General features: G+C 40.4%; 2 protein-coding genes across 2 annotated transcripts in view; both read left to right on the forward strand.

The window, feature by feature from the left end:
- Positions 1–25,345, forward strand: part of PRELID2 (PRELI domain containing 2) — a 1,077,378-nt gene that overhangs the window by 949,380 nt on the left and 102,653 nt on the right. The gene's annotated exons all lie outside the window — the stretch shown is intronic.
- On the forward strand, positions 11,236–25,328 carry GRXCR2 (glutaredoxin and cysteine rich domain containing 2). Its single transcript, XM_050794037.1, has 3 exons — positions 11,236–11,664; positions 17,151–17,378; positions 23,938–25,328. Exons 1-3 carry the CDS (start codon positions 11,311–11,313, stop codon positions 24,118–24,120), a joined length of 765 nt encoding a protein of 254 aa, XP_050649994.1. The 5' UTR covers positions 11,236–11,310; the 3' UTR covers positions 24,121–25,328.

Here is a 25,345-nt window from a genome sequence, read left to right on the forward strand (position 1 = left end):
CGAGCCACCTGCCTTGGCCTCCCAAAGTGCTAGGATTACAGGCATGAGCCACTGTTCCTGGCTGTCACCTTTACTTTCAATAACCCACTGAAATTTTTGCAGCTGGGTGCAATCCTGAGTAATCAGTTCCTCCATGAGTTTGGCTTAAGTTAAAGTCATTTCTTTTCGCATTAAAATGGCACCCAAAATATATTTTTTACAATAAAGTTGTATGAATTCCTATTATTGAATTCAGCCAAAGGAAAAATGCAAAATGTTGAGGATTTAAGTATTTCCCACCAATTGCATAAGTTTTAGGTATGGTTTACTTAACAAAAACCATTATTTTAATATTAAAAATCAGTACTTGCTTATAAAGAAAAATTTAGAAAAATACAGAAAAATGTGAAAAAGCATAAAAATCACCCTTAATCTCCCTTTTAAATAGAACCACTGTTAGCATTTTAATATATTTACTTTTAATCTCTTTTCTATACAGTTTTTTTTTCTTTTTCTTCTTTAATTATACTTTAAGTTCCAGGGTACAAGTGCACAATGTGCAGGTTTGTTACACAGGTATACATGTGCCATGTTGGTTTGCTGCACCCATCAACTCATCATTTACATTAGGTTATCTCTCCTAATGCTATCCCTCCCCCAGCACTGCACCCCTCAAAAGGCCCTGGTGTGTGATGTTCCCCTTCCTGTGTCTAAGTGTTCTCATTGTTCAATTCCCACCTATGAGTGAGAACGTGCAGTGTTTGGTTTTCTGTCTTTGTGATAGTTTGCTGAGAATGATGGTTTCCAGCTGCATCCATGTCCCTGCAAAGGCCATGAACTCATCCTTTTTTATGGCTGCATAGTATTCCATGGTGTATATGTGCTACATTTTCTTTATCCAGTCTATCCTTGATGGACATTTGGGTTTGTTCCAAGTCTTTGCTATTGTGAATAGTGCTACAATAAACATACGAATGCATGTGTTTTTACAGTAGCATGATATATCATCCTTTGGATATATAACCAGTAATGGGACTGCTGGGTCAAATAGTATTTCTAGTTCTAGATCCTTGAAGAATTGCCACACTGTCTTCCACAATGGTTGAACTAATTTGCACTCCCACCAACAGTGTAAAAGCATTCCTGTTTCTCCACATCCTCTCCAGCATCTGTTGTTTCCTGACTTTTTAATGATTGCCATTCTAATTGGTGTGAGATGGTATCTCATTGTGGTTTTGATTTGCATTTCTCTGATGACTGGTGATAATGCACATTCTTTCATGTGTCTGTTGGCTGCAGAAATGTCTTCTTTTGAGAAGTGTCTATTCATATATTTGCTCACTTTTTGATGGGGGTTTTTTTTTCTGGTAAATTGGTTTAAGTTCTTTGTAGATTCTGGACATTAGCCTTTTGTCAGATGGGTAGATTACAAGAATTTTCTCCCATCCTGTAGGTTGCCTGTTCACTCTAATGGTAGTTTCTTTTGCTGTGCAGGAGCTCTTTAGTTTAATTAGATCCCATTTGTCTATTTTGGCTTTCATTGTCATTGCTTTTGGTGTTTTAGTCATGAAGTCCTCGCCCATGCCTATGTCCTGAATGGTATTGCCTGGGTTTTCTTCTAGGTTTTTATGGTTTTAAGTCTAACCTTTAAGTCTTTAATCCATCTTGAATTAATTTTTGTATAAGGTGTGAGGAAGGGATCCAGTTTCCGCTTTCTAATATGGCTAGCCAGTTTTCCCAGCACCATTTATTAAATAGGGAATCCTTTCCCCATTTCTTGTTTTTGTCAGGTTTGTCAAAGATCAGATGGTTGTAGATGTGTGGTGTTATTTCTGAAGCCTCTGTTCTGTTCCATTGGTCTATAAATCTGTGTTGGTACCAGTACCATGCTGTTTTGGTTACTGTAGCCTTGTAATATAGTTTGAAGTTAGGTAGCGTGATGCCTCCACTTTTGTTCTTTTTGCTTAGGATTGTCTTGGCAATGCAGGCTCTGTTTTTGGTTCCATATGAACTTTAAAGTAGTTTTTTCCAATTCTCTGAAGAAGGTCATTGGTAGCTTGGTGGGGATGGCATTGAATCTATAAATTACCTAGGGCAGCATGGCCATTTTCACTGTATTGATTCTTCCTATTCATGAGCATGGAATGTTCTTCCATTTGTTTGTGTCCTCTTTTATTTCACTGAGCAGTGGTTTGTAGTTCTCCTTGAAGAGGTCCTTCACATCCCTTGTAAGTTGGATTCCTAGGCATTTTATTCTCTTTGTAGGAATTGTGAATGGGAGTTCACTCATGATTTGGCTCTTTGTTTGTGTGTTTTGGTATATGGGAATGCTTGTGATTTTTGCACATTGGTTTTGTATCCTGAGACTTTGCTGAAGTTGTTTATCAGCTTAAGGAGATTTTGGGCTGACATGACAGGATTTTCTAAATATACAATCATGTCATCTGCAAACAGGGACAATTTGACTTCCTCTTTTCCTAATTGAATACTCTTTATTTCTTTCTCTTGCCTAGTTGCCCTGGCCAGAACTTCCAACGCTATGTTGAATATGAGTGATGAGAGAGGGCATCCTTGTCTTTGCCAGTTTGCAAAGGGAATGCTTCCAGTTTTTGCCCATTCAGTATGATATTGATATTGGCTGTGGCTTTGTCATAAATAGCTCTTGTTATTTTGAGATACATTCAAGTTTATTGAGATATGTTCTAGTTTATTGAGAGTTTTTAGCATGAAGCCCTGTTGAATTTTGTCGAAGGGCTTTTCTGCATCTATTGAGATAATCATGTGGCTTTTGTCGTTGGTTCTGTATATATGATGGATTACGTTTAGTGATTTGAGTATGTTGAACCAGTCTTGCATCCCAGGGATGAAGCCAACTTGATCATTGCGGATAAGCTTTTTGATGTGCTGCTGGATTCAGTTTGCCAATATTTTATTGAGGATTTTCGCATCTGTGTTCATCAGGGATATTGGTCTAAAATTCTCTTTTCTTGTTGTGTCTCTGCCAGGCTTTGGTATCAGGATGACGCTGGCCTCATAAAGTTAGGGAGGATTCCCTCTTTTTCTATGGATTGGAATAGTTTCAGAAGGAATGCTATCAGCTTCTCTTTGTACCTCTGGTAGAATTCGGCTGTGAATCTGTCAGGTCCTGGACTTTTTTTGTTTTTGTTGGTAGGCTATTAATTATTGCCTCAATTTCAGAGCCTGTTACTGGTCTATTCAGAGATTCAACTTCTTCCTGGTTTAGTCTTGGAAGGGTGTATGTGTCCAGGAATTTATCCATTTCTTCTAGATTTTCTAGTTTATTTGCATAGACATGTTTATAGTATTCTCTGATGGTAGTTTGTATTTCTGTGGCATTGGTGGTGATATCCCCTTTATCATTTTTATTGCATCTATTTGATTCTTCTCTTTTTTCTTCTTTAGAAGTCTTGGTAGTTGTCTATCAATTTGGTTCATCTTTTCAAAAAAACCAGCTCCTGGATTCATTGATTTTTTGAAGGGTTTTTTGTGTCTCTTATCTCCTTCAGTTCTGCTCTGATCTTAGTTATTTCTTGCCTTCTGCTAGTTTTTGAATGCGTTTGCTCTTGCTTCTCTAGTTCTTTTCATTGTGATGTTAGGGTGTCAATTTTAGATCTTTCCTGCTTTCTCTTGTGGGCATTTAGTACTATAAATTTCCCTCTGCACACTGCTTTAAATGTGTCCCAGAGATTGTGGTATGTTGTGTCTTTGTTCTCATTGGTTTCAAAGAACATCTTTATTTCTGCCTTCATTTTGTTACTTACCCAGTAGTCATTCAGGAGCAGGTTGTTTGGTTTCCATATAGTTGTGTGGTTTTGAGTGAGTTTCTTAATCCTGAGTTCTAATTTGATTGCACTGTGGTCTGAGAGACTGTTTGTCATGATTTCTGTTCTTTTGCATTGCTGAGGAGTGTTTTACTTCCAATTATGTGGTCAATTTTAGAATAAGTGTGATGAGGTGCTGAGAGGAATGTATATTCTGTTAATTTGGGGTGGAGAATTCTGTAGATGTCTATTAGGTCTGCTTGGTGCAGAGATGAGTTCAAGTCCTGGATGTCCTTGTTAACCTTCTGTCTCAATCTGTCTAATATTGACAGTGGGGTGTTAAAGTCTCCCATTATTATTGTATGGGAGTCTAAGTCTCACTGTAGGTCTCTAAGGACTTGTTTTATGAATCTGGGTGCTCCTGTATTGGGTGTGTATATATTGATAGTTAGCTCTTCTCATTGAATTGATCCCTTTACCATTTTGTAATGGCCTTCTTTGTCTCTTTTGATCTTTGTAGGTTTAAAGTCTATTTTATCAGAGACTAAGATTGCAACCCCTGGTTTTTTATTTTGTTTTTGTTGTTGTTGTTGTTGTTTTGTTTTGTTTTCCATTTGCTTGGTAGATCTTCCTTCATCCCTTTATTTTGAGCGTATGTGTGTCTCTGCATGTGAGATGGGTCTCCTGAATACAGCACACTGGTGGGTCTTGACTATTTATCCAATTTGCCAGTCTGTGTCTTTTAATTGGGGACATTTAGCCGATTTACATTTAAGGTTAATATTGTTTTGTGTGAATTTGATCCTCTCATTATGATGTTAGCTGGTTATTTTGCCTGTTAATTGATACAGTTTCTTCATAGCATTGATAGTCTTTACAATTTGGCATGTTTTTGCAGTGGCTGGGACTGGTTATTTCTTTCCATGTTTAGTGCTTCCTTCTGGAGCTCTTGTAAGGGAGGCCTGGTGGTGACAAAATCTCTCAGCATTTGCTTGTCTGTAAAGGATTTTATTTCTCCTTCACTTATGAAGCTTAGTTTGGCTGGATATGAAATTCTGGGTTGAAAATTCTTTTCTTTAAGAATGTTGAATATTGGCCCCCACTCTCTTCTGGTTTGTAGGGTTTCTACCAAGAGATCCACTGTTCATCTGATGGGCTTCTCTTTGTGGGTAACCTAACCTTTCTCTCTGGCTGCCCTTAACATTCTTTCCTTCATTTCTACCTTGGGGAATCTGACAATTATGCGTCTTGGGGTTGCTCTTCTAGAGGAATATCTTTGTGGTGTTCTCTGTATTTCCTGAATTTGAATGTTGGCCTGCCTTGCTAGGTTGGGGACGTTCTCCTGGATAATATCCAGAAGAGTGTTTTCCAACTTGGTTCCATTCTCCCCATCACTTTCAGGTACCCCTGTCAAACGTAGATTTGGTCTTCTCACATATTTCTTGGAGGCTTTTTTCATTTCTTTTTACTCTTTTTTCTCTAACCTTGTGTTCTTGCTTCATTTCATTCATTCGATCTTCAATCACTGATACCCTTTCTTCCACTTGATCGAATCAGGTACTGAAGCTTGTGCATGCATCACCAAGTTCTCGTGGCATGGTTTTCAGCTCCATCAGGTCATTTAAGGTCTTCTCTACACTGTTTATTCTAGTTAGCCATTCGTCTAACCTTTTTTCAAGGTTTTTAGCTTCCTTGCAATGGGTTTGAACATGCTCCTTTAGCTTGGAGTGGTTTGTTATTACCGACCTTGTGAAGCCTACTTCTGTCAACTCATCACAGTCATTCTCCATCCAGCTTTGTTCCTTTGCTGGCAAGGAGCTGTGATCCTTTGGAGGAGAAGAGGCACTCTGGTTTTTAGAATTTTCAGCTTTTCTGCTGTGTTTCTCCCCATCTTTGTGGTTTTATCTACCTTTGGTCTTTGATGTTGGTGACCTACAGATGGGGTTTTGGTGTAGATGTCCTTTTTGTTGATGTTGATGCTATTCCTTTCTGTTTGTTAATTTTCCTTTTAACAATCAGGTCCCTCAGCTGCAGTTCTGTTGGAGTTTGCTGGAGGTCCACTTCAGACCCTGTTTGCCTGGGTATCACCAGCAGAGGCTGCACAACAGCAAAGATTGCAGAACAGCAAATATTGTTGCCTGATCCTTCCTCTGGAAGCTTCACCCCAGAGGGGCACCCACCTATATGAGGTGTCTGTTGGCCCCTATTGGGAAGTGTCTCCCCATTAGGCTACTTGGGAATCAGGGACCCACTTGAAGAGGCCGTCTGTCCATTCTCAGAGCTCAATAGCTGTGCTCAACCACTGCTCTCTTCAGAGCTGTCACACAGGGACAATTAACTCTGCAGAAGCTGTCTGCTTCCTTTTGTTCAGCTATGCCCTGCCCACAGAGGTGAAGTCTAAAGAGGCAGTAGGCTGTGCTGAGCTGTGGTGGGCTCTGCCCAGTTCAAGCTTCCCGGTGGTGTTGTTTACCTACTCAAGCCTCAGTAATGGCAGATGCCCCTCCCTCAGCCAGGCTGCTGCCTTGCAGTTTGATCTCAGACTGCTGCATTAGCAGTGAGCAAGGCTCCGTGGGTGTGGGACCCACTGAGCCAGGCACAGGAGAGAATCTTCTTGTCTGCTGGTTGCTAAGACCTTGGGAAAACTGCAGTATTCAGGTGAGAGTGCCCGTTTTTCCAGGTACAGTCTGTCCCAGCTTCCCTTGGCTAGGAAAGGGAAATCCCCCGACTTCTTGTGCTTCCCAGGTGAGGCAACGCCCCACCCCATTTCGGCTTGCCCTCCATGGGCTGCACCCACTGTCCAACCAGTCCGAATAAGCTGAACCAGGTACCTTAGTGGGAAATGCAGAAATCACCTGTCTTCTGCATCGGTCATGCTGGGAACTACAGACCGGAGCTGTTCCTATTCAGCCATCTTGGAACGGATCTCTTCTCTACAGTTTTATAATATAAATTCTATGTCACAGAAGATAAAATCTGTTATACCTTTTCCTACTTAATTTGTATCATAAACCATGTTTCCATATTATTTTCTTATTTTTTCATATGAGGCAGGAGAATCACTTGAATCTGGGAGGCAGAGGTTGCAGTGAGCCAAGATTGCACCACTGCACTCCAGCTTGGTGACAGGGCAAGACTCTGTATCCCAAAAAAAAAAAAAAAAAAAAAAAAAAAAAAAAGAATAGTGAAGAGGTAGGATCAGAAGATTTTTTTAAAAATCTACCTTTCTACTAAGAAGAAGTATCTCCTCTCCCTTTTAAAAATGACTATATAACTTTTCATATTGTGGCATTTCTACTGTTGAACATTTAAGTTGTTTTCAATTTTTTTCCCAGTATGAATAATATTTTGGGGAGTATCTTTAAATAAATATCTTTCTTTAAAATTATTTTCTGAAGAGAAATAATTGGGTAGAAAGGAATGGATTTTTTTTCATTTATTTTATTCTTGCTTATCAAAGTAAGATGAACTTATCACAAACAAGTAAAATATGATTAAACTGGGAAAGAAGAAACAAACACTCAAAATCCTCCACCCAGTTGCCAGAGGCAACTGATATTAGCGTTTTGCCACAACTTCTTTGGATATATGGAGCTACAGTATTTTCTTTCTTAGGAGGTTTCAAAGATATAAATATTTTTAAGGCTTTTGATAATACTGCCAAAATTGCTTTCAATTTATCAATTTGTTCTTCTTCTTGAAGTGTATTTGTGACTATTCTGGAACCATCAACATCTGAAAATTTTCGCATGAGCATGATTGTTTCAAAACTTCCCATGATTTTAGGTTGGCTCACTGAAAATCTGTCTGTGAACATGGGAAATGGCATAAAAAATATTGAACAAAATGTTACTTGGAAAACTCATCTCCAGCTTTTTTGTTGTTGTTGTTACTGGCGTTCATTTTGGGGCAACTGAAAATGTTTACTTGACAAGTAATTGTGGAAGTCAGCTCACTGGTTTTTCTAGATGAAGATAGGCTATTGGTTATTTATTAATATTTGTTTCCTGGGAGAGATAGAAAAAAATAATCTTCTAGTTAGGAGTTCCCAATCTTTTTCATGGCATGGCATAGATAGAAAATAATAGTTGTTGCATGCCTTGGTCTCAGCTACTCAGGAGACTGAGGAGGGAGGATTGCTTGAGCCCAGGAGGCAGAGGTTGCAGTAAGCTAAGATTGCACCACTTCACTCCAACCCGGGTGACAAAGCAAGACCATGTCTCCAAAAAAAAAAAAAAAAAAAAAAAGGAAAATAATAATTGTTACATTTATATATGTGTGTGTGTATATGTGTATATATATATATACACACACAATTTTTTAATATACATATACACACACAATTTTTTAAGAGACAGAGTTTCACTCTGTTATCCAGGCTGGAGTACAGTGGCATAATTGTAGTTCACTTTAGCCTCAAATTCATGGGCTCAAGCAATCCTCTTGCCTCAGCCTCCTGAGTAGCTGGGACTACAGACATGCACCACCATGCCCATATAATTTTTTAAAAACTTTTTGTAGAGACAAAGTCTCATTTTGCTGCCCAGGCTGTTCTCAAACTCTTGGGCTCAAGCAATCCTTCCACCCCAGTCTCCTGAGTAGCTGGGGTTACAGATGCGAGCCACCATGCCCAGCTTGATATTGTTCTATATGGTGAAGTAAATGAATAAGGCTAATGTAGTCCTGGGGCCCACCTGGCTGCCATGAGGGCTGAGAGATCAAGGTCTCAGTCTCCTGTAATTCATTGATGGTATGTCCCAGACAACTCTGCATCCTGGGGGAGTTATAATGTTATGAAAAGTGTATCTTTCTTTCGCTTTAAACATTGTTTCCCTAGTTCTTCTCTCCCACCTATTTCTTGCACCAGTTACACAGGGAGTTTACAACTGTGACACCCTTCCTTAGTAGAAAGGTAGATTAAAAAAAAAAAAAAGTCTTCTGATCCTACCTCTTCACTATTTTTTTTTTTTTTTTTTGATGGTGTCTCGCTCTGTTGCCAGGCTGGAGTGCAGTGGTGCAATGTTGGCTCACTGCAACCTCTGCCTCCCAGGTTCAAGTGATTCCCCTGCCTCAGCCTCCCAAGTAGCTGGGACTATAGGTGCCCACCACCATGCCTGGCTAATTTTTGTATTTTTAGTAGAGACAGGGTTTTACCATGTTGGCCAGCATGGTCTCGATCTCTTGACCTAGTGATCCACCCGCCTCAGCCTCCCAAAGTGCTGGGATTACAGGCGTGAGCCACTGCGCCCAGCCCCCTTTTCAATATTCTACACAAAATATGCTCAATTCCTTTTTTAAAAGCTTTGTGTATTTGGTTTCTCTCACCTGAAGTCATTCATTCAACAATTACTGAGTTCTATTATGTACTGGGCACTTTGATAAACACTGGAAATATATAGATGGTAAGGACAGCTTCTGACTGCAAGGTGTTCACAGTTAAATGGCGGGAAAAATAGGAAGGGCAAGGGAAAGTGAGAAGCACCTGAATGGCGGTAGGTCCGAAAGTCCAATGGCATTCTCCCTGGGGCAGGTGGGAAGGCTGCCCAGAAGCAGCGACATTTGAGGTATGACTTGAAGGAGGAATGGAAGTTTGACACTCTAAATCAGGAAACAGAGTACTGGATAAGAGACAGAAACTTGTGGGTTTGAGATATGGGTAAGCTTCTTGTTGGTGTAACTGGAACACCAATCCCAGGCAGCCCCTGGAAGAGTGACAGAGGGCAAGGCTGGAAAGGAAGGAAGGTGAGGCTGGTTTTTGAGGGGCTTTGCCTGTCACATGGAACAGTTAAGATTTATGCCCTGAACCACTGGAAAAAATTTTTCAGCAGGAGACTGACACCTGCAGACTTGTTGTTTTGGACTATCGCTCTCACATCAATATGGAGAATGGAATTGGTGGTGAGTAGGGAAGTCCTTGGGAGACAGCTGCAACTTTAAAAACAGAAGTGATGAGGGTTTGACCTAGGGCCAGGGTGACAGGGGTGGATGAAAGAAGGCGGTGGTGATAGAATCCATGTGAATGGGCTGGGCGTAGTGGCTCAGGCCTGTAATCCCAGCACTTTGGGAGGCTGAGGCAGGTGGATCACGAGGTTAAGAGAATGAGACCATCCTGGCCAACATGGTGAAACCCCATCTCTACAAAAAATACAAAAATTAGCTGGGTATGGTGGCGCATGCATGTAGTCCCAGCTACTCGGGAGGTTGAGGCAGGAGAATTGTTTGAACTCAGGAGGTGGAGGTTGCAGTGAGCCGAGATCGCGCCACTGCACTCCAGCCTGGCAACAGAGCGAGACACTGTCTAAAAAAAAAAAAAAAAAAAAAAAAAGAATCCATGCGAATGGCTGTAGGGGAACAGGAGGAGGGGCCAATTTGGGCAACTCAGTGAATGGTGATGCTGGTAGCAAAGACAGGGAGAAAGGCTTTACTCCACTTTCAGCTCCTCACATCCAACCTACCCTTTTCCACCCAGCCCAAGGACACTTTTCTTTACAAACCTTCTTCCATCCTTATTTCCTTAGAGACCACCACTTCTTCCCAGAGTGGCTATTCTGGGATTCAGCTGTGGGCAATTTGCTCTCTAAGCATGAGGTTATTATTTCACCTGTATTAGGTCTGTTCCCTGCATGGGATTGTAGGACTGTTCTCAGGCCCAGGTCACATGCTTCTGTGCTATTCACCCCAGCCACTATTTCAGTGCCGGGCATTTACGAAGTCCAACAGGCAGTGGGGACTTGTGCTGTGCTTGCAAATGAAATCTTAAATATAAAATACATACCAAGTGGAGCTGCTCTGGTTAGTGTAGGGGGAGAAGGCCCAGAATCCAGGACCCTCGGCCTTCTCCTGTTTTTAGCAGCAGCCCCCAAGAACCTCCACTGTACCTAAGACCTCATTTCCTCTTCTAGGACAGAACTGGAAAACTTCTGGTTATGTGGACTGATCATGGGTTTTGAAGTCAGATAGATCTGGGTTCAAATCCTTGCTCTGTCACTTACTTAGGTATAATAGAGCAGACAAATGATGAAGACAAATGACAAGTGGCTCTAAGCCTCATTTTCCCCTCTGTAAAAAATATAACATTTTCTTTGTAGGGTTATTGTCAGGATGAAGTAAAATAATGCATGTAACAATCTCTGGCACTTATGAAATGCTCACTAGATTTTAATTGTCATTGCTAACAGTAAGAAGACACTTGTTAACTAATTGAGTGTCTGATCCTTATTGAATTGGTACATGTTCAGTCTAAATAAACTTCTTCATCCTCAGGTTAAGAAAAGCTAGGGTTGGGGTGAAGTCATGGTGAGCTTGGGATTATGAGAAGAATCAATCTTGTCTTACATTCCATCCACTCCATCAAACCAGAATCGCCTGCCTTTTCATGAAGGTCTATCAATATTTAATGTATGGGTGTCAGTTGCTGTAAACTGACCATACCCCAGCAACAACTTGAATTAATTATATGCAGGAGGAGAGAAAATAAAATGCCTTTTTCTCAGAGGCCCAAGTTTCACCAGCTACACGGAAGGCTGGAAACCACAAGGTGAACTTTCTGCAGATGGAGGACCCCGAAAAGAAAGTGAATCAGAAGAATGATGGCAAACCCCGGAAAGTACGATTTAAAATCTCCTCCTCCTACAGCGGTCGAGTACTGAAGCAGGTCTTTGAGGATGGGCAGGAATTAGAGTCACCAAAGGAGGAATACCCTCACAGTTTTCTGCAAGAGTCTCTTGAACCAATGGATGGTGTTTATGGGACTGGGGAAGCCCCCAGGCCCAGGGAAGCCCCCAGGCCCCAGCTGTACTCCCCTAAGCTGACTGCTCAGAGGATCAGTGTGTTTAGAGAGGGTAATGCCTACACCTTGGCAGGCGGCCAGCCTCTGTTCAACGATTACAAGGCGAATGACCATAAGGTTGGTATTGTGCATGGCACATAGGCTTTAAGGGTAGGGCTTCCTAAAATGTGTTTAGAGAAATGCCTAAATGGTTCAGATTTGTGTCTTGCTCACCCTCTGGTACCAACGAGAGCAATTGGTGCACCAAATGGGAAGCTGTTATTAGACGAATATTTCCGGGGTAAAAATAACATGCTTGTTGACTACTAATTGGAAAGTGCAATGAGCATATATAGTATTCAAATTCCATCCAAGGTAATACATTGTAATTGGATCTTTGACTGAGTTTTCCTGGAATGTAAATTAAATAGAGGTGCAGTGGTTTTCAGGTTGTCAGACTGCGGTTTTAGACAATTATGCAGTCTTTTTGTTTCCTGAAAGAGCTGAGTATTTCAAAGTGCTCATTTTACTCCAGCCAATTATTCAGCTTGCAGTTTATCCATGTCTTGTTTTTTACCCCCATTGCCTTCCTCCTACTGCCTACTTTGTCTCTTTATTTTTCCTTTCCGTTGCTTGTTAGCATAAGCTCTGGGTAGTTGGAGTCCTGGGAAGGGATGGTGAAATGCAAATCAGCCAGAGGACATGTTACGTGGGGAAGAAGTTTGAGCTAATGGTTCAATTGAAACATGTGTTTAATCTATGAATTTCAATTACTTTCCAGTACCACAGATAATCAAAAGTCCATACATGATTTTCTTTTAAGGTAGAACCTGGAAAACATTCACTGATATCCAAAAATTCATAGGAGATGTATATATGCGGTCAGTGGGACCATTAATGCCTTTTTAAAAAAGATAAAATACAATTATGTAATGTATCCATGGTATTGATGAATAGCACACCAGGATGTGTTCTCATCTTTAAAGTGTGAGAGCCAGATAATTACTCTTGAATTATTTTTATTGTTAGTTTCCTAAGGGAATAGGTAATGCATCTATTGCAGATAAATGTATTACTGGCTTTACTGGCATTGGTAATTATAGGCATGTTCACAATTACCAAAGATAACAGTAGGCTTGTTTTTGATATTAAAGGGGGCTGAAATGAATGACCTCTTATCTTAATGGGGTGACTTACGCATTACAAAGTGTCGTCACATGCTATCTCTGTCTGTATCAATGGCATTGGGTCTTCACCATAACCTTGGGGAGAAAAGCCAAAGTATGGTCATTCCCATTTTGCAGATGAGAAAAATTGAGGGCCAAGTTGTTAAGGGATCCATCTGATACTACAGGATCATTGGGTACAGAGTCAGAATAAGAATCCAGATCTGATTCTACAGATGTTTTTCTTTAGGGCATGTTCCTTTTTTCAGAGAACCATATTATTACATGATAATAATAGCTACCATTTGTTGAGTGCTTATTAGGTCCTAGGTACCTGGCTAGTCTTGTACTTACACTATTTCTTTTGAACTATGTCTTACTTGTAGATTTAGAATTCACAAAGTCACAGTTCATTCAAACCTTATACAAGGCCACAGTAGATACATTTTGGGTTGCTTGATCTTTATAAGTCATGTGCTAAATTTAGCATTGGTGTAAATGTATAATTTTTTTTTTCTTTTTTAGAGACAGGGTCTCACTGTGTCACCCTGGTTGGAGTGCAGTGTTATGATCATAACTCATAGCAATCTCAAACTCCTGGGCTCAAGGGATCCTCCTGCCTCAGCTTCCCTGGTAGCTAGGACTATAGAATTTATAAATCTAGGTAAATGAGTTTCCATGGCAGCATGGCTCCGTTGGTTAAAACACAGTACTCTATGAGTTTTAGAGGCCACGTTGAAGGTCCAATTCCTGCTTGGCCTCGTTATCTCTGTTTTCTTTGTTTCCTGATCAAGTTCCCCATCCCAATCATAGCCAGCTTCTGAGCATGAGAGTGGCCAGGATGGATTCATGCAGCTCCATACCCTGGAACCGTTTGTCAATGTGGTATTTATGAAAAAGAAGAAAATGAGAGCTAATGTCATGACTTTTCAATAACGAATCCAAGTGTAAAACACCTCCTAGTAAATAGTGACTATGAGACTACATTGGGTAGCAATTAAGTGCAATAATTGAAAGCAAGGGCTCTGAACTCAAACAGATATATGTACACCATTGTTCATAGCAGCATTATTCTCAATTGCCTAAAGGTGGAAAGAACTCAAATGTCTATAGATTGATGAATGGATAAACAAGATGTGGTTTGTACATACAACACAATATTATTCAGCCTTGAAAAGGAAGGACATTTTGACACATGCACAACGTGGATGACCCTTGAAGACGTTATACTAAATGAAATAAGCCAGTCACGAAAACACAAATACTGTATGATTACACTTATTTGAGGTACCTAGAGTAGTCAAAATCATAGAGACAGCAAGCAGAATGGTGGTTGGCAGGGGCTGGGGGCTGGGGGCAGGGGAGAAGAAGAGTCATTGTTTCAATTTGGGAAGAAGAAAACGTTCTGGAGATGAATGGTGGTGATGGCTGCACAGTAATGTGAATGCGCTTAATGCCACTGAATTATACACTTAGAAAGGGTTAAAATGGTAAATTCTATGTTATGTACAGATTACCATGATGATAAATAGATATATTTTATATATGTATATAAAAAACAGGGCTTTGATGCCAGTCAAACCTGAGCTTGATGTTCAGTCCTACCCATTTACTGCCTAAGCTTGAACAAGCTAGTTAACTCTGTTGACCTTCGGCATCATTGTGATATGAGGGGAATCAAAGGACTTGCTTAAGAGAGTTGTTGTGATGATTTTAAAAGATAATACATAAGAAGCTCTTAGTATTGTGCCTGGCACATTTTATGCACTTAGCAAATGTTACCCACCATTGTAATAACGAGCAGGTTCTTATCAAAGAAATGTTGAGTCTTTTAAATTTTGTGTGATGGGTAGAGGAAAAGGTTATAAATAATTAAAATATTTTAAGCAATTAAAACTGAAGTTTATAAGGTTCAAAGAAAATGGAAGGGAAAAGGAAGGGAGGTAATATTTACTGAACACCTACTTTAAACATATTGCATAATTTCATCTTCACAAGATTTCTATGAGAGTTTTACAGATTGGAAAAACAGAAGTTCATAAGGGTTAACTAACTTGCAAATCTCACACAGTTGTCAAATAACATTTTAATACAATTTAAACTCAGGTCTGTCTATCTCCAAAGCCACTGAATTTCTAGTACCCAATAAGGCATTTCTGCATTTAAAAACAGAACAGTGGAAAGATTTAATAGTGCCTGATCAATAATCTCTAGGCATGTTGCCACAGACAAAAGAGTATTTACAAGTGCTCAATCACACAGGTTGCCATTCTGTGCACTAGGAGGAAATGAAAAATTCTTGGCTCTGTCCTGGCCCTCTATCATGTAGGAGTGGGTGTTCCTCATTGACATTTGATGTAACCACATAATGTGAACTTTCATTACACCCAGAGAGTTTCCTTAGACACAAGGAAGAATTTGCCTATCAGGGTAACTAAAACTTTTACACCTTAAAAGTGATTTGAGACCCTCCATCTTTGGGGTACATCAAAAAATAAACTTGCTATCTTGGGTGTCTCACTGAGCAGCTCAGAAACAGGGGTTTGGAGTAGGTGATCTCAGATTCTCTTAGCATATTGAGAGTTTTGTCTTGAAAAAAAGAAATCAGCTCTAGAAATGAAAAGCTTCCTAGTAACTGAACCTCATTGGCTATTACTAGAAGTAGAAATGGAACCTTCCAAAAGTACCACCATCCTTATCTTCTGATATTCAGAAACTGATAGTCCAGAGTGTGAAATAAGAATCCAGCCTGCATAAAACAATAGGAAATGGAAGCTGCTACACGATCCCTTGAAGAAAGGGAGAGAAAATAGGACCAGATAGGAAGCTTGTGGCTTAATAAATAATTATTGCAAACTCCATGGGTGTTTCAAGAAAGAGAGCCTGAATATTGAAGTCTTGCTCAAGCCAGGTTATGGCTGAATATACAAGGGCCTTAAATACAAGACTGCTTAACTGTAGCATATAAATAGATTTGGTTTATACAGTCTTACAAGCAGGGCAGAATATTTCATGCTGAGGTATTTAGTTGTGTAGTATGATTGTGCATGCACTACAGAAGAATAATTTTAAATAACAACAATGGCAACAGTACTCACAATCTGCATAGTATCTCCAGCTTTTGTGAACACTGTTTTACAGGTTTTTCATGGCACCTCCCACCCCCAGAAGTTGACACAGGAACCTTGCTCAATCAGCAGAGAAGCCAATAGAGTGTTGGAGAAGGTACTGAGACTTGGGTTCCTAAGTATGAACTCTTACATCGCTAGGTTTAGGGATGTCAGGGAGGCTGGGGTAATTGGAGGGCACTCAAGAGTCTCAGGACAACACATGTTTACCACTCATTTCTGTATTTTAATTACTAGCTTGTCTGTGGCGATGCTGGATGTCAGTCCCTTTGCAAATGAGCAAACTAAAGTTGAGAGGTTACATGACTTTCCTGTATGTCACAATCACACTACACAACTAAATACCTCAGCATGAAATATTCTGCTCTGCTTACAGAACTGTATAAACCAAATCTGTTTAGATGCTGTAGTCAGGCAGTCTTTTATTTAAAGTCATTTCTAAACAGTTTCCCTCCAGTCCTCTTTTCTGCACTGTGGTATTGTCCAGGTTTATTCCTGAGCAAATGATTAAGTAACACATGAAAAATCCATGCAAGAGAACAAAAGCTATTAATAATGATGCTTTAGAAGTCTATTTATTGGCACAGACGATTTTCATATTATATAGGTAATGAAAAAATAGGTTGCAACAGAGTATATATTATGATCCTATTTTTTGGGGGGAGGAAATACTTTTAAATAGTGTGATATAGGTGTAAAAATATGGGCTTTAGGATGACAGATTGGATTTCAATTCTAGTCACAGTGCCCGAGTAACTCTGTCACCTTGGTGAGGCACTTAACCCCACTGAGGCTCAGTCTCCTCACCTTAAAATGTGGAAACCATAGCATCTGCCTCATAGGGATGTTTGGGGAGAAACCGAGGCAATGTTGGTAAAATGCCTAGCATGATGCCTGAGACACAAATAGTGCCAATAAATGGTATCTACTAATATTATTATTTATGCTGATAAAAAATTGGAGAGATATTTATATAAAACAAAAAAGTATCCCTCTGTATTTATTAAACACTCATTGTACCTAGTCCTGCATTGGCTGTTGGGGTATGCAGTACAAATAGAAGCTCTAGCCCCTGCCCTCCAGACTCTCATACTGAGTAGTTCAGCTTTGATTGGTCACCAGCAACAGGAAGAAGGAAGCTGGCTTTCATGGCTTTTAGAGAGAGCAAACAGACCAGGGAATGAACTGTGACTTTGGGGTCTGATGGGATCAAAAATGCTGGGTGGTGGAAGTTCCTTCTCTGCTGTTTCCTGGTGTGTTGGACAGGTTCTGCAGCCCTCTACTTGGTGATTGGTGGTAAAGTTTCCATGCTTATTCTCCATTTCTCTAGCCCCTACCTATTATAGATTTTGGAAAGATAATCATCTACACTAATAACCTGAAAATCATTCGAACCCCAATGGACAAGAGAGACTTTGTGAGGAAAATTCTCCAGAAGGAAGAAGAGGCTGAAGAAGAGTCTCTGATGAACAAAGAAGAAAGCTGTGGAGGCAGGGACCAGCAAGATAGACCTTTGGTGGAGGCAGAAAGCACATTCCCCCATAACCGGTATACACAGGTGCGTTGGGGAGCTTGACTGTCCTACTTGGAGTTGGCCCTACAGCAATGGTCTCCAAGCTGGCTTGATTGTGCACTGCTTAAGTAAAACCTTTTAAATATGAATACTTAAGATATCTAAATTTGAAGATATGAGGAATTTTAACATTTGTTATATTTTAATGGTACATTGTTAGCAATAGCAGTTATAAGTCCATATTTCAGAAACTCTAAATTTTTAATTTTTTGGCTGACTTCTTTTTAGATTTGATTAAATATTTATTGTTTTTGCTGTACAATGTGGTTTATGAACAGCTGGTTCTAGAGGTGGAAAAAAATCAGCCCTATTTTCTTTTTTCTTTCTTTCTTTTTTTTTTTTTTGAGAAGGAGTTTCGCTCTTTTTGCCCAGGCTGGATTGCAATGGCATGATCTTGGCTTACTGCAACCTCTGTCTCCTGGATTCAAGTGATTCTCCTGCCTCAGCCTACAAAGAAGCTGGGATATCAGGCATCCACCACCATGCCTGTCTAATTTTTCTTGTATTTTTAGTAGAGACAGGGTTTCACCATGTTGGCCAGGCTGGTCTTGAACTCCTGTCTTCAAGTGATCCGCCCGCTTCGGCCCCCCAAAGTGCTGGGATTACAAGCATGAGCCACCACACCTGGCCTGGCCCTTTCTTTTCTTATAGGTTCACTTGTTCTTCTGTTATTGGTGTTATCCTTGATCCATAGTCTCCTGGAAGACATTATGTAAAGTCATGATTCCATTTGGCAGATCAGTTTAGTTAAAACTAAGGAGTATCCTTTGTAAATCCACTAGACCAGGCACAAGTAAACTGCAATATGTTGCAATGTGCTGAAAGTGAACAAATGAGCTGGACGCCACTGTCAGCAACATTTGAACGTCACTCTTACTCTAGGGTCCCTTGAGTACCACACTTGTCTAGTGACGGCCTAACCTAATATGGCTGTCGGTGTCCACCAGTTTATTAAAAGTTAGTATAAAAATTCTTTTAAAAATGTGAATAAAGCTTAATATCTGCCTAATTGTAGATAAAAAGCAAATATAAATAGTTCCAATGTTTTCCTCTCATACCCCTTAGAAGTGTGTACACACCACCCTGGAAACTATTGCTCAGACATGCTCACACTGGGGGAGGAGGGCTGATAGTCATTAATTCACAGTGTGAGGTTGGGGGTGGAGGAAGCAATTTTGATGAATTTAAGCCAAAAGATTAAAAGCTTGGGTAGCTGGATAAATGAATTTTCTCTCTCTTAGATTCCATCTCTTGGGACTTGATGTTTTCACTTTAATCTCCTGGGATTGCTATGGAAAAATGGGTCAGGGGCTTTCTGGAACTTGAGTGATGTCTCCACTCTGGGAGGGTTCAGATGATGAGAACAAGAAGGTCATGACTGGGCTTTGAGTGATGGCCTTAGACAAGAGGCACCAAAGGCTCCTTCTTATCTCATTTCTCCCATATCATGAGTCTATCTACCTCTCCACAATTTCTCTAAAATCTACTTTTTTCTTTCTTCCTTTCTACCTCTCCTTCCCTTCCCCTAGAGCATAAGCAACTGGGACTCTAGCAAAAGGTTCTGAAAGCTCTGCTCACATCCACTCACGTACTTTCCAACCTGCCCCCACACTCAAAAATATATTTTTAAATGTAATCTGATTAGGTCATCCCCTTTGTCACTGTATTAGTCCGTTTTCACATTGCTATAAAGATGGTACTTGAGACTGAGTAATATATAAACAAAGGAGGTTTCATTGACTCACAGTTACAGATGGTTGGGAGGCCTCAGGAAACTTACAATCTTGCTGGAAGGTGAAGGGGAAGCAAGGCACGGCTTACATGGAAGTAGGGGAGAGAAAGAGAGAGACAGTGCTTGAGAAAGTCCCATGCTTTAAAACTACCAGCACTGGTGAGAACTCACTTATCACGAGAACAGCATGAGGGAAACCGCCCCCATGATCCAATCACCTTCCACCAGGTTCCCCCCTTGACACATGGAGATTACAATTCAAGATGAGATTTGGATAGGGACACAGAGCCAAACCATATCAGTCACCCCCTCTAAGCTTTCAGTGTCTTTTCATTGCTTGGGATAAAACCCCAAACTCCTTACTTGTCCTAGAAAGCTCTGTGTACCCTGGCCTCTGTTGGCCCCTCCAGCATCATCTCTTACACATCTCTTCTCATGCTCTTGGCCCCAGACACACTGCCCATCTCCCCTTCTCCATCCCTCATGTATTATTTTCTCTTTCCTACCAGAGGCCAATTCCCTCTGCCTTGAATGTCCCCAGACTCCCTACCACCTTGCCTTCAGCTTCTGAGATCTCAGAGATCTCAGAAGGATCTTCCCTGGCTTCCATGAGGAAAAAATCCTATAGGATTGACCTGTCAGTGCACCTTACACCCCTCTTCACAGTTGCAATCTTACTTTAATTTGTGTGATTATTTGCTCTTACCAATTAGGTCTCCATGAGGGCAGGCCTGGCCATGTTTACGCTGGGTGCAACATTGTAGTTCCAGTATCAGAAAAATACAGCCTGGCATATAACAGATAACCAGTGAATATTAGTTAAATGTTTGTGGAAAGAATACTGGAATTTGAGACCAAAGTGCCAGCTGGTAAGAAGTCTGGCCATTACCTTCTCTCATCTTCTATGCAGAACTATTAAGAACCTATCCTGGGCCGGGTGTGGTAGTTCAGGCCTGTAATCCCAGGCAGAGGAGGGAGGATCCCTTGAGCCCAGGAGTTTGAGACTAGCCTGGGCAACATAATGAGACCTGTCTTTACAAAAAAATTTTTTTTTATAAAAGAACCTAACCTGGCAGCAGGCAGATGACTGAACATGTTGATCCAAAGCGCTACCTTCCCACTATAAAATTTTTAAATTCTATTATCTATCATACTATATTGTAAGTTGTAGGAGCATGTATTTTCAGAAGAGGACCAGAAATGATAAAAGGCAGGTTATACTTCAGGCCTGATTACAAAAGCAAGAGTAAGCCTGATATGACAATTACCTTTAAGCTCAATTTGGAGAGATCTGTGTTTTTTAGCTGTAATGCTATAAACTAGGACAGAGGTGTGCAGCAGAAGTTTGCTGTGAAAAGTTATATTTCACTTGTCTGTCCTTTAAACTCTGTTTTAAATTGCTATTTGTTTGCCCAATCCCTCATGCAGTAAATGCTCAGACAAGTTTTATTTCAAAAGAGAAGGTCAAAGAACATCAAGGAGCCCCTTCTGACCAAGACCCTCTTTGTTCTGTTAGGTGGAACGGGGCAGCAGTGAGAATCTGATGAAAGAGTAGGGCAAGGCTGAAAGCCGGGCCAGACTTGAGCCTCTGTATTAACTATCAAAGAAGAGGAGAGGAATAATTGAATTGAGCCACAGCAAAAGGTGGAAGGGGAAAAATTTGGCTTTGTGCTCAGTGAATTTGAGGCCATAAATCATCTGGGCTTCTTTATGCTTTATGTGATCTCACTCTGAGATAATAGCAATAATCATCTCATCATAATCAAAAGCATAATAGCTGCCATTTATTGAGGACTCACGATAGCTAGGCACCATGACCAATCCTCCATGCAATAGTTCATTTAACTCTTTCAAGAACCCTGTGAGGTAGATATTATTAAAAGTCACATTCTGCAGCTAGGGAAACTGAGGCTCAGAGAGGTTAAATAACTTGCCAGAGGACATTACAGCCAGTAGTCAAATCTAGGTCCATCTGTTGAACAATCTCATGACCATAACCACCCTATTTTGCAGTCTCAATTGGCGTTGGTTACCATCTTCAGGGCTACACAAGCCTTGGAGTCTTCAGTAAAAGATCAAGCCCCTCTTCTTGGTCATGGAGCTAGTAAGAGGTGGATTGGTGGGTCTGTTGGGTTCTAGAATCTAAGCAATGCTGTGCAACTATGTTCTATATCCTACTAAATATTTTCTGAGAATAATTTAAAAGATAGAAAGGAAGAAAGAGGCTTATAGTATATAAGTCTTGTATAGAGTGGTGCTTATTAAATACTTGCTGAATTAACTGAATGATTAAAAAGAGCATGTTGAGGGTAAGTGGTCAGAGAGTGGTAACCCAGAATAAGAATGGAAACTCCAGTGAAACTTCTAATAATGTAGCGCACCCTAGAACTATATGACATTAGGTATAATTTGATGGGAGACTTGTTCTTATTCTCTACAGCAGGCTTACTAGGTCATTTCATTAATCTTTCAATATCTGATCTGGCATTTTATGCAAATGAATTTTTGGATCACATGTATAGCATTATGGTAGGATTTTACTGTACTTTCCCTTGCAGTGTGGACTTATATTATTAAAATCTCACGGGTATGAAGTACAAAACATAAAACCTAATGGATTTGGCAGGAAATGAATCGTGGCAATTTGTTTTAAGAATATTTTTGCAAATACGTATTATTTTGAATATTTTAAGAGAAGAAAACAAATTCTCCACTGTTAATATACTAAAATATGGTAGCAATCAATAAAATATTAACAAAAGGGTACATAGACATGATTTGAGTTTTTGTCAATTGGGTAATTACTTTCACTCCTTAAATCTAGAATAAATAAAATTCAGTACCTTCTTAGGCAATTTGCAGCATGATGGAGCTATTTTCAAAACTTATGCCTCCCTTTTCAGGGATTATTTTTATTCTTACATTATAAATGAAAGCTGAATGAGTTGGGTAGAGCTACCCAGTGGACTCCTGCTGTCTTGTTGGTCCCTAGAATTTAAGAACAGGAAGGGTTCTCCAGACATCAGTGTTCATTTGTTTATTCATTTGGCACAAGTAGTGTGCCAGGCACTGCACTAGGTGTTTGGGAAGTGATGGTGAAATGGTACAAGTCCAGAGAGCTCCCTGTCTAATCAACAGGAACTTTCATTGGAGTATGGGATACCTGTCACGCCAGGGGCAGTACAGGTGGCCATGGGGGTGGGGGAACTCCTGGTCCAGAGTGGTGGGTGGGCAAGGCTTCCTGGAGAAAGAGCTGCTAAGCTGATCTCTGGGGACAAGTAGGAGTTGGCCACATTGGGAGTGGGGAAAGGTCCCTAGAGACCAAGTACAGAGAGGCCCATGAACAAGATCCTGATGAAAGAAGTGACAAAAAATTTAAATCAGCTAAGGAGACTGGGTTTTATCCTGAGGTTTTATCTGGAGGGCAAGTGTTCATTAAAAAGTTTCCTGAGTGCTTTCTATGTGGCAGTGATACTGCAGGCAACTTAATGAGCATCAGTGGGGAGAACATACTACAAGACCAGAGGCATGGGTCCACACTCAGTTCATGCCATAGTCAGTGGGCTGCTGGGCTAGGATTGTAGTTCTGGGATGAAGAAAGCAGGATGGATTTGAGATTTTCAGAAGCTGAAATGGCCAGGACTTGGTACTGGATTCGCCAGGTTTCAATCTAGTGTCTCCCTTTATTTCTGGGAAGGTTCATAGTCTATAAGGAGTACCAAGATCACCAATTTCCTATGGCTTTAAGGGGGACAGCAAGACAATAGCCAAGAAACATTTTCTGGAGAGCGGGAGTCAATAACTGGAGATTTGTTAGCAAGGCTTAGAAGTGAACTAACTGTTATGGTAAACCTATGATCTGACAGATAATATTGCATTATATATATTCTCTCTTTAATGTTCCAGCTACTCAGAAGGGTAAGCATTATTATTCACATTCTATAAATAAAGAAACAGATTGGGAGAGGCTAAGGGAACTATTCAAGTTGCATGGCTGATGGCAGACATAGCCTCAGTCCTAGTCTATTAACTCCAAATTACAGAGCTCTTAATCACTGGGCCTTAGCTCTCAAAGAGAATAAAGATATAAGTACTGCTAGCATTCAGAGCTAAGCTTTGAAGGATTGTAACATTTATTGATTCATGCATTTCTCCACTCAGTCTCTCAGTCACACAGAACAGTCTTTCTTGGGCACTTACTATGGACAACTACAATGAGGGGCTGTGTACATAGGCATTAGGAGCATGCATTCTGGTGCTCAAATCCCTGGGATGAGAACCCACCTCTTCCTCTTTCAAGCTGTGTGTGTGACCATTGGTAAACAACTTCTTAGTATCCCATTTTCCCATCTGCAACATAGGGATAATAATACACTATCTCACTGGGATTTTGTGAGGATTAGATGGATGATATATAGGAAGCTCTTAGAACAGCACCTGGCACCTATCAGGCATGCTACAAGGGTTCACTCGTAGTATTTGGCAATAAGGAAAATAAAGTCCTTGCCCTTTATGGAGCTTACAGAAAAAACAGGTCAGAGATAGTGACAAGGGCAATGAAGATCATGAAGTCTCAGAATGCAAAGTGTGGTGGCAGGGGATGCCATCTTAGAGATGTCCACCAGGGGAATCCTCTCTGATAAAATTGCTGTGACTGTTCTGGGTCCCAGCCGATTCTCTCACTGACATCCATGGGAAGCATTTTCCTCTATTCTGTCCCAGTCTTTGCTGTAGTCTAGTACTGTTTTGATCTGCGTGTGAACAACAGACTTGAACTGCTACTTTAACTAAACCCTAACCTGTTTCTTGCAGGAAGGGGATATTCCCGAGGACAGCTGTTTTCACTGCCGAGGGTCGGGCAGTGCCACCTGCTCTCTGTGCCACGGCAGCAAGTTCTCGATGCTGGCCAACAGATTTAAGGAGTCCTATCGGGCCCTGAGGTGCCCTGCCTGCAATGAGAATGGCCTACAGCCTTGCCAGATTTGCAATCAATAGTCCGTGGCTTTTGCATGTCCACTGTTATCTTACCCTCCCTGAAGTTCTTTCTAATAAACCACCCCCTTCTCCTTCTGCCTCTCCCAACAAGGAGGCCGCAGTGGCTGCAGTCACTCCCACTGCTGGCAAAACTCAATTATCTGGTGACATTTTGTGAGGCTGGTAACATCTCTGTGTGGGTCTAAGTGGCAGGGGCATTTTCGAATTAGAGTCTGCTTTGAAACTGGTTCTAAAATTATCCTTCCAGGATGGTGTGAGTGTATCTCACTTGACTTAGCTCAGTTTTCTCCTTGCTTCAGTGAACAAATACATGTACACTTCAGGCATCAGGTTGGGAGTTATTTTGCAAAATTATGTGGTGAGAAAGGAATAAAAAAGGCAGGTTTCTGATAAACTGAATTCTTGTTGCTTATAATGCATCTCAAATGATTATTGGTCAAATTGAATTTCTGATTAAGCAGAAGAAGAAAGAGACAGCCAATGCTGAACGCACTAACAGGCCACAGCAAGCAAAATGGGATGTTCATTCTGGAGACAGGCAAGCCAAAAAGCCTTCCCTTTCAAAGTCCTGAACCTCTTCCATGCGGTGTGCTTGGATAATATTTATGCAGACAGTGAGCAATACTATTTCTTAAGTCAACAGGAGATAAGACATTTTTGCGTGCCTCTAACTACTGAGGTTATAAGCCAAGTCAAAGCTATTTATGATAAATTTGGTGCTCAAATATGTGTGTATGATATAACTTCTTCCAGCCCCTGAATTACTACCAAATAAATAAATCCACTTTAAGTCTAGAACCTAGCTATGATCTCTTCATAAAGGACTGCAGGTATTTTATAGATTACCTACTGGAAATCTCTAAAAGAAAAAAATTAACCAAGGCTGATTTTTAGCAGTAATGTTTCTACTATCCATGAATATGCATAGTAAGGATGATTCTTTCCTCTTGAGGTTGGTTATAAAATTAGAACATACTTTTGTTAATGAACTTTTGTAGCTCTAACACCCACTCCCCAAGCCCTTAAGAATAACACTGCAAAATTTATCTCTTGAGACCTGCTGCGTTCTGTGATAATAATTTTGATTTCATAACTTAATAATTTCTCAGGATTTGTTTGTTATTCTCTAATATTCAGCATTTAATATAATTTAACAATGGAATGCTTTTCAGGCAATATAAATACTTCTAATAAAAAAGATTAAAATATTTTTGAAGCCATGATA

Source organism: Macaca thibetana, chromosome 6, assembly GCF_024542745.1.
Source record: "Macaca thibetana thibetana isolate TM-01 chromosome 6, ASM2454274v1, whole genome shotgun sequence".
Lineage (NCBI taxonomy): Eukaryota > Metazoa > Chordata > Mammalia > Primates > Cercopithecidae > Macaca > Macaca thibetana.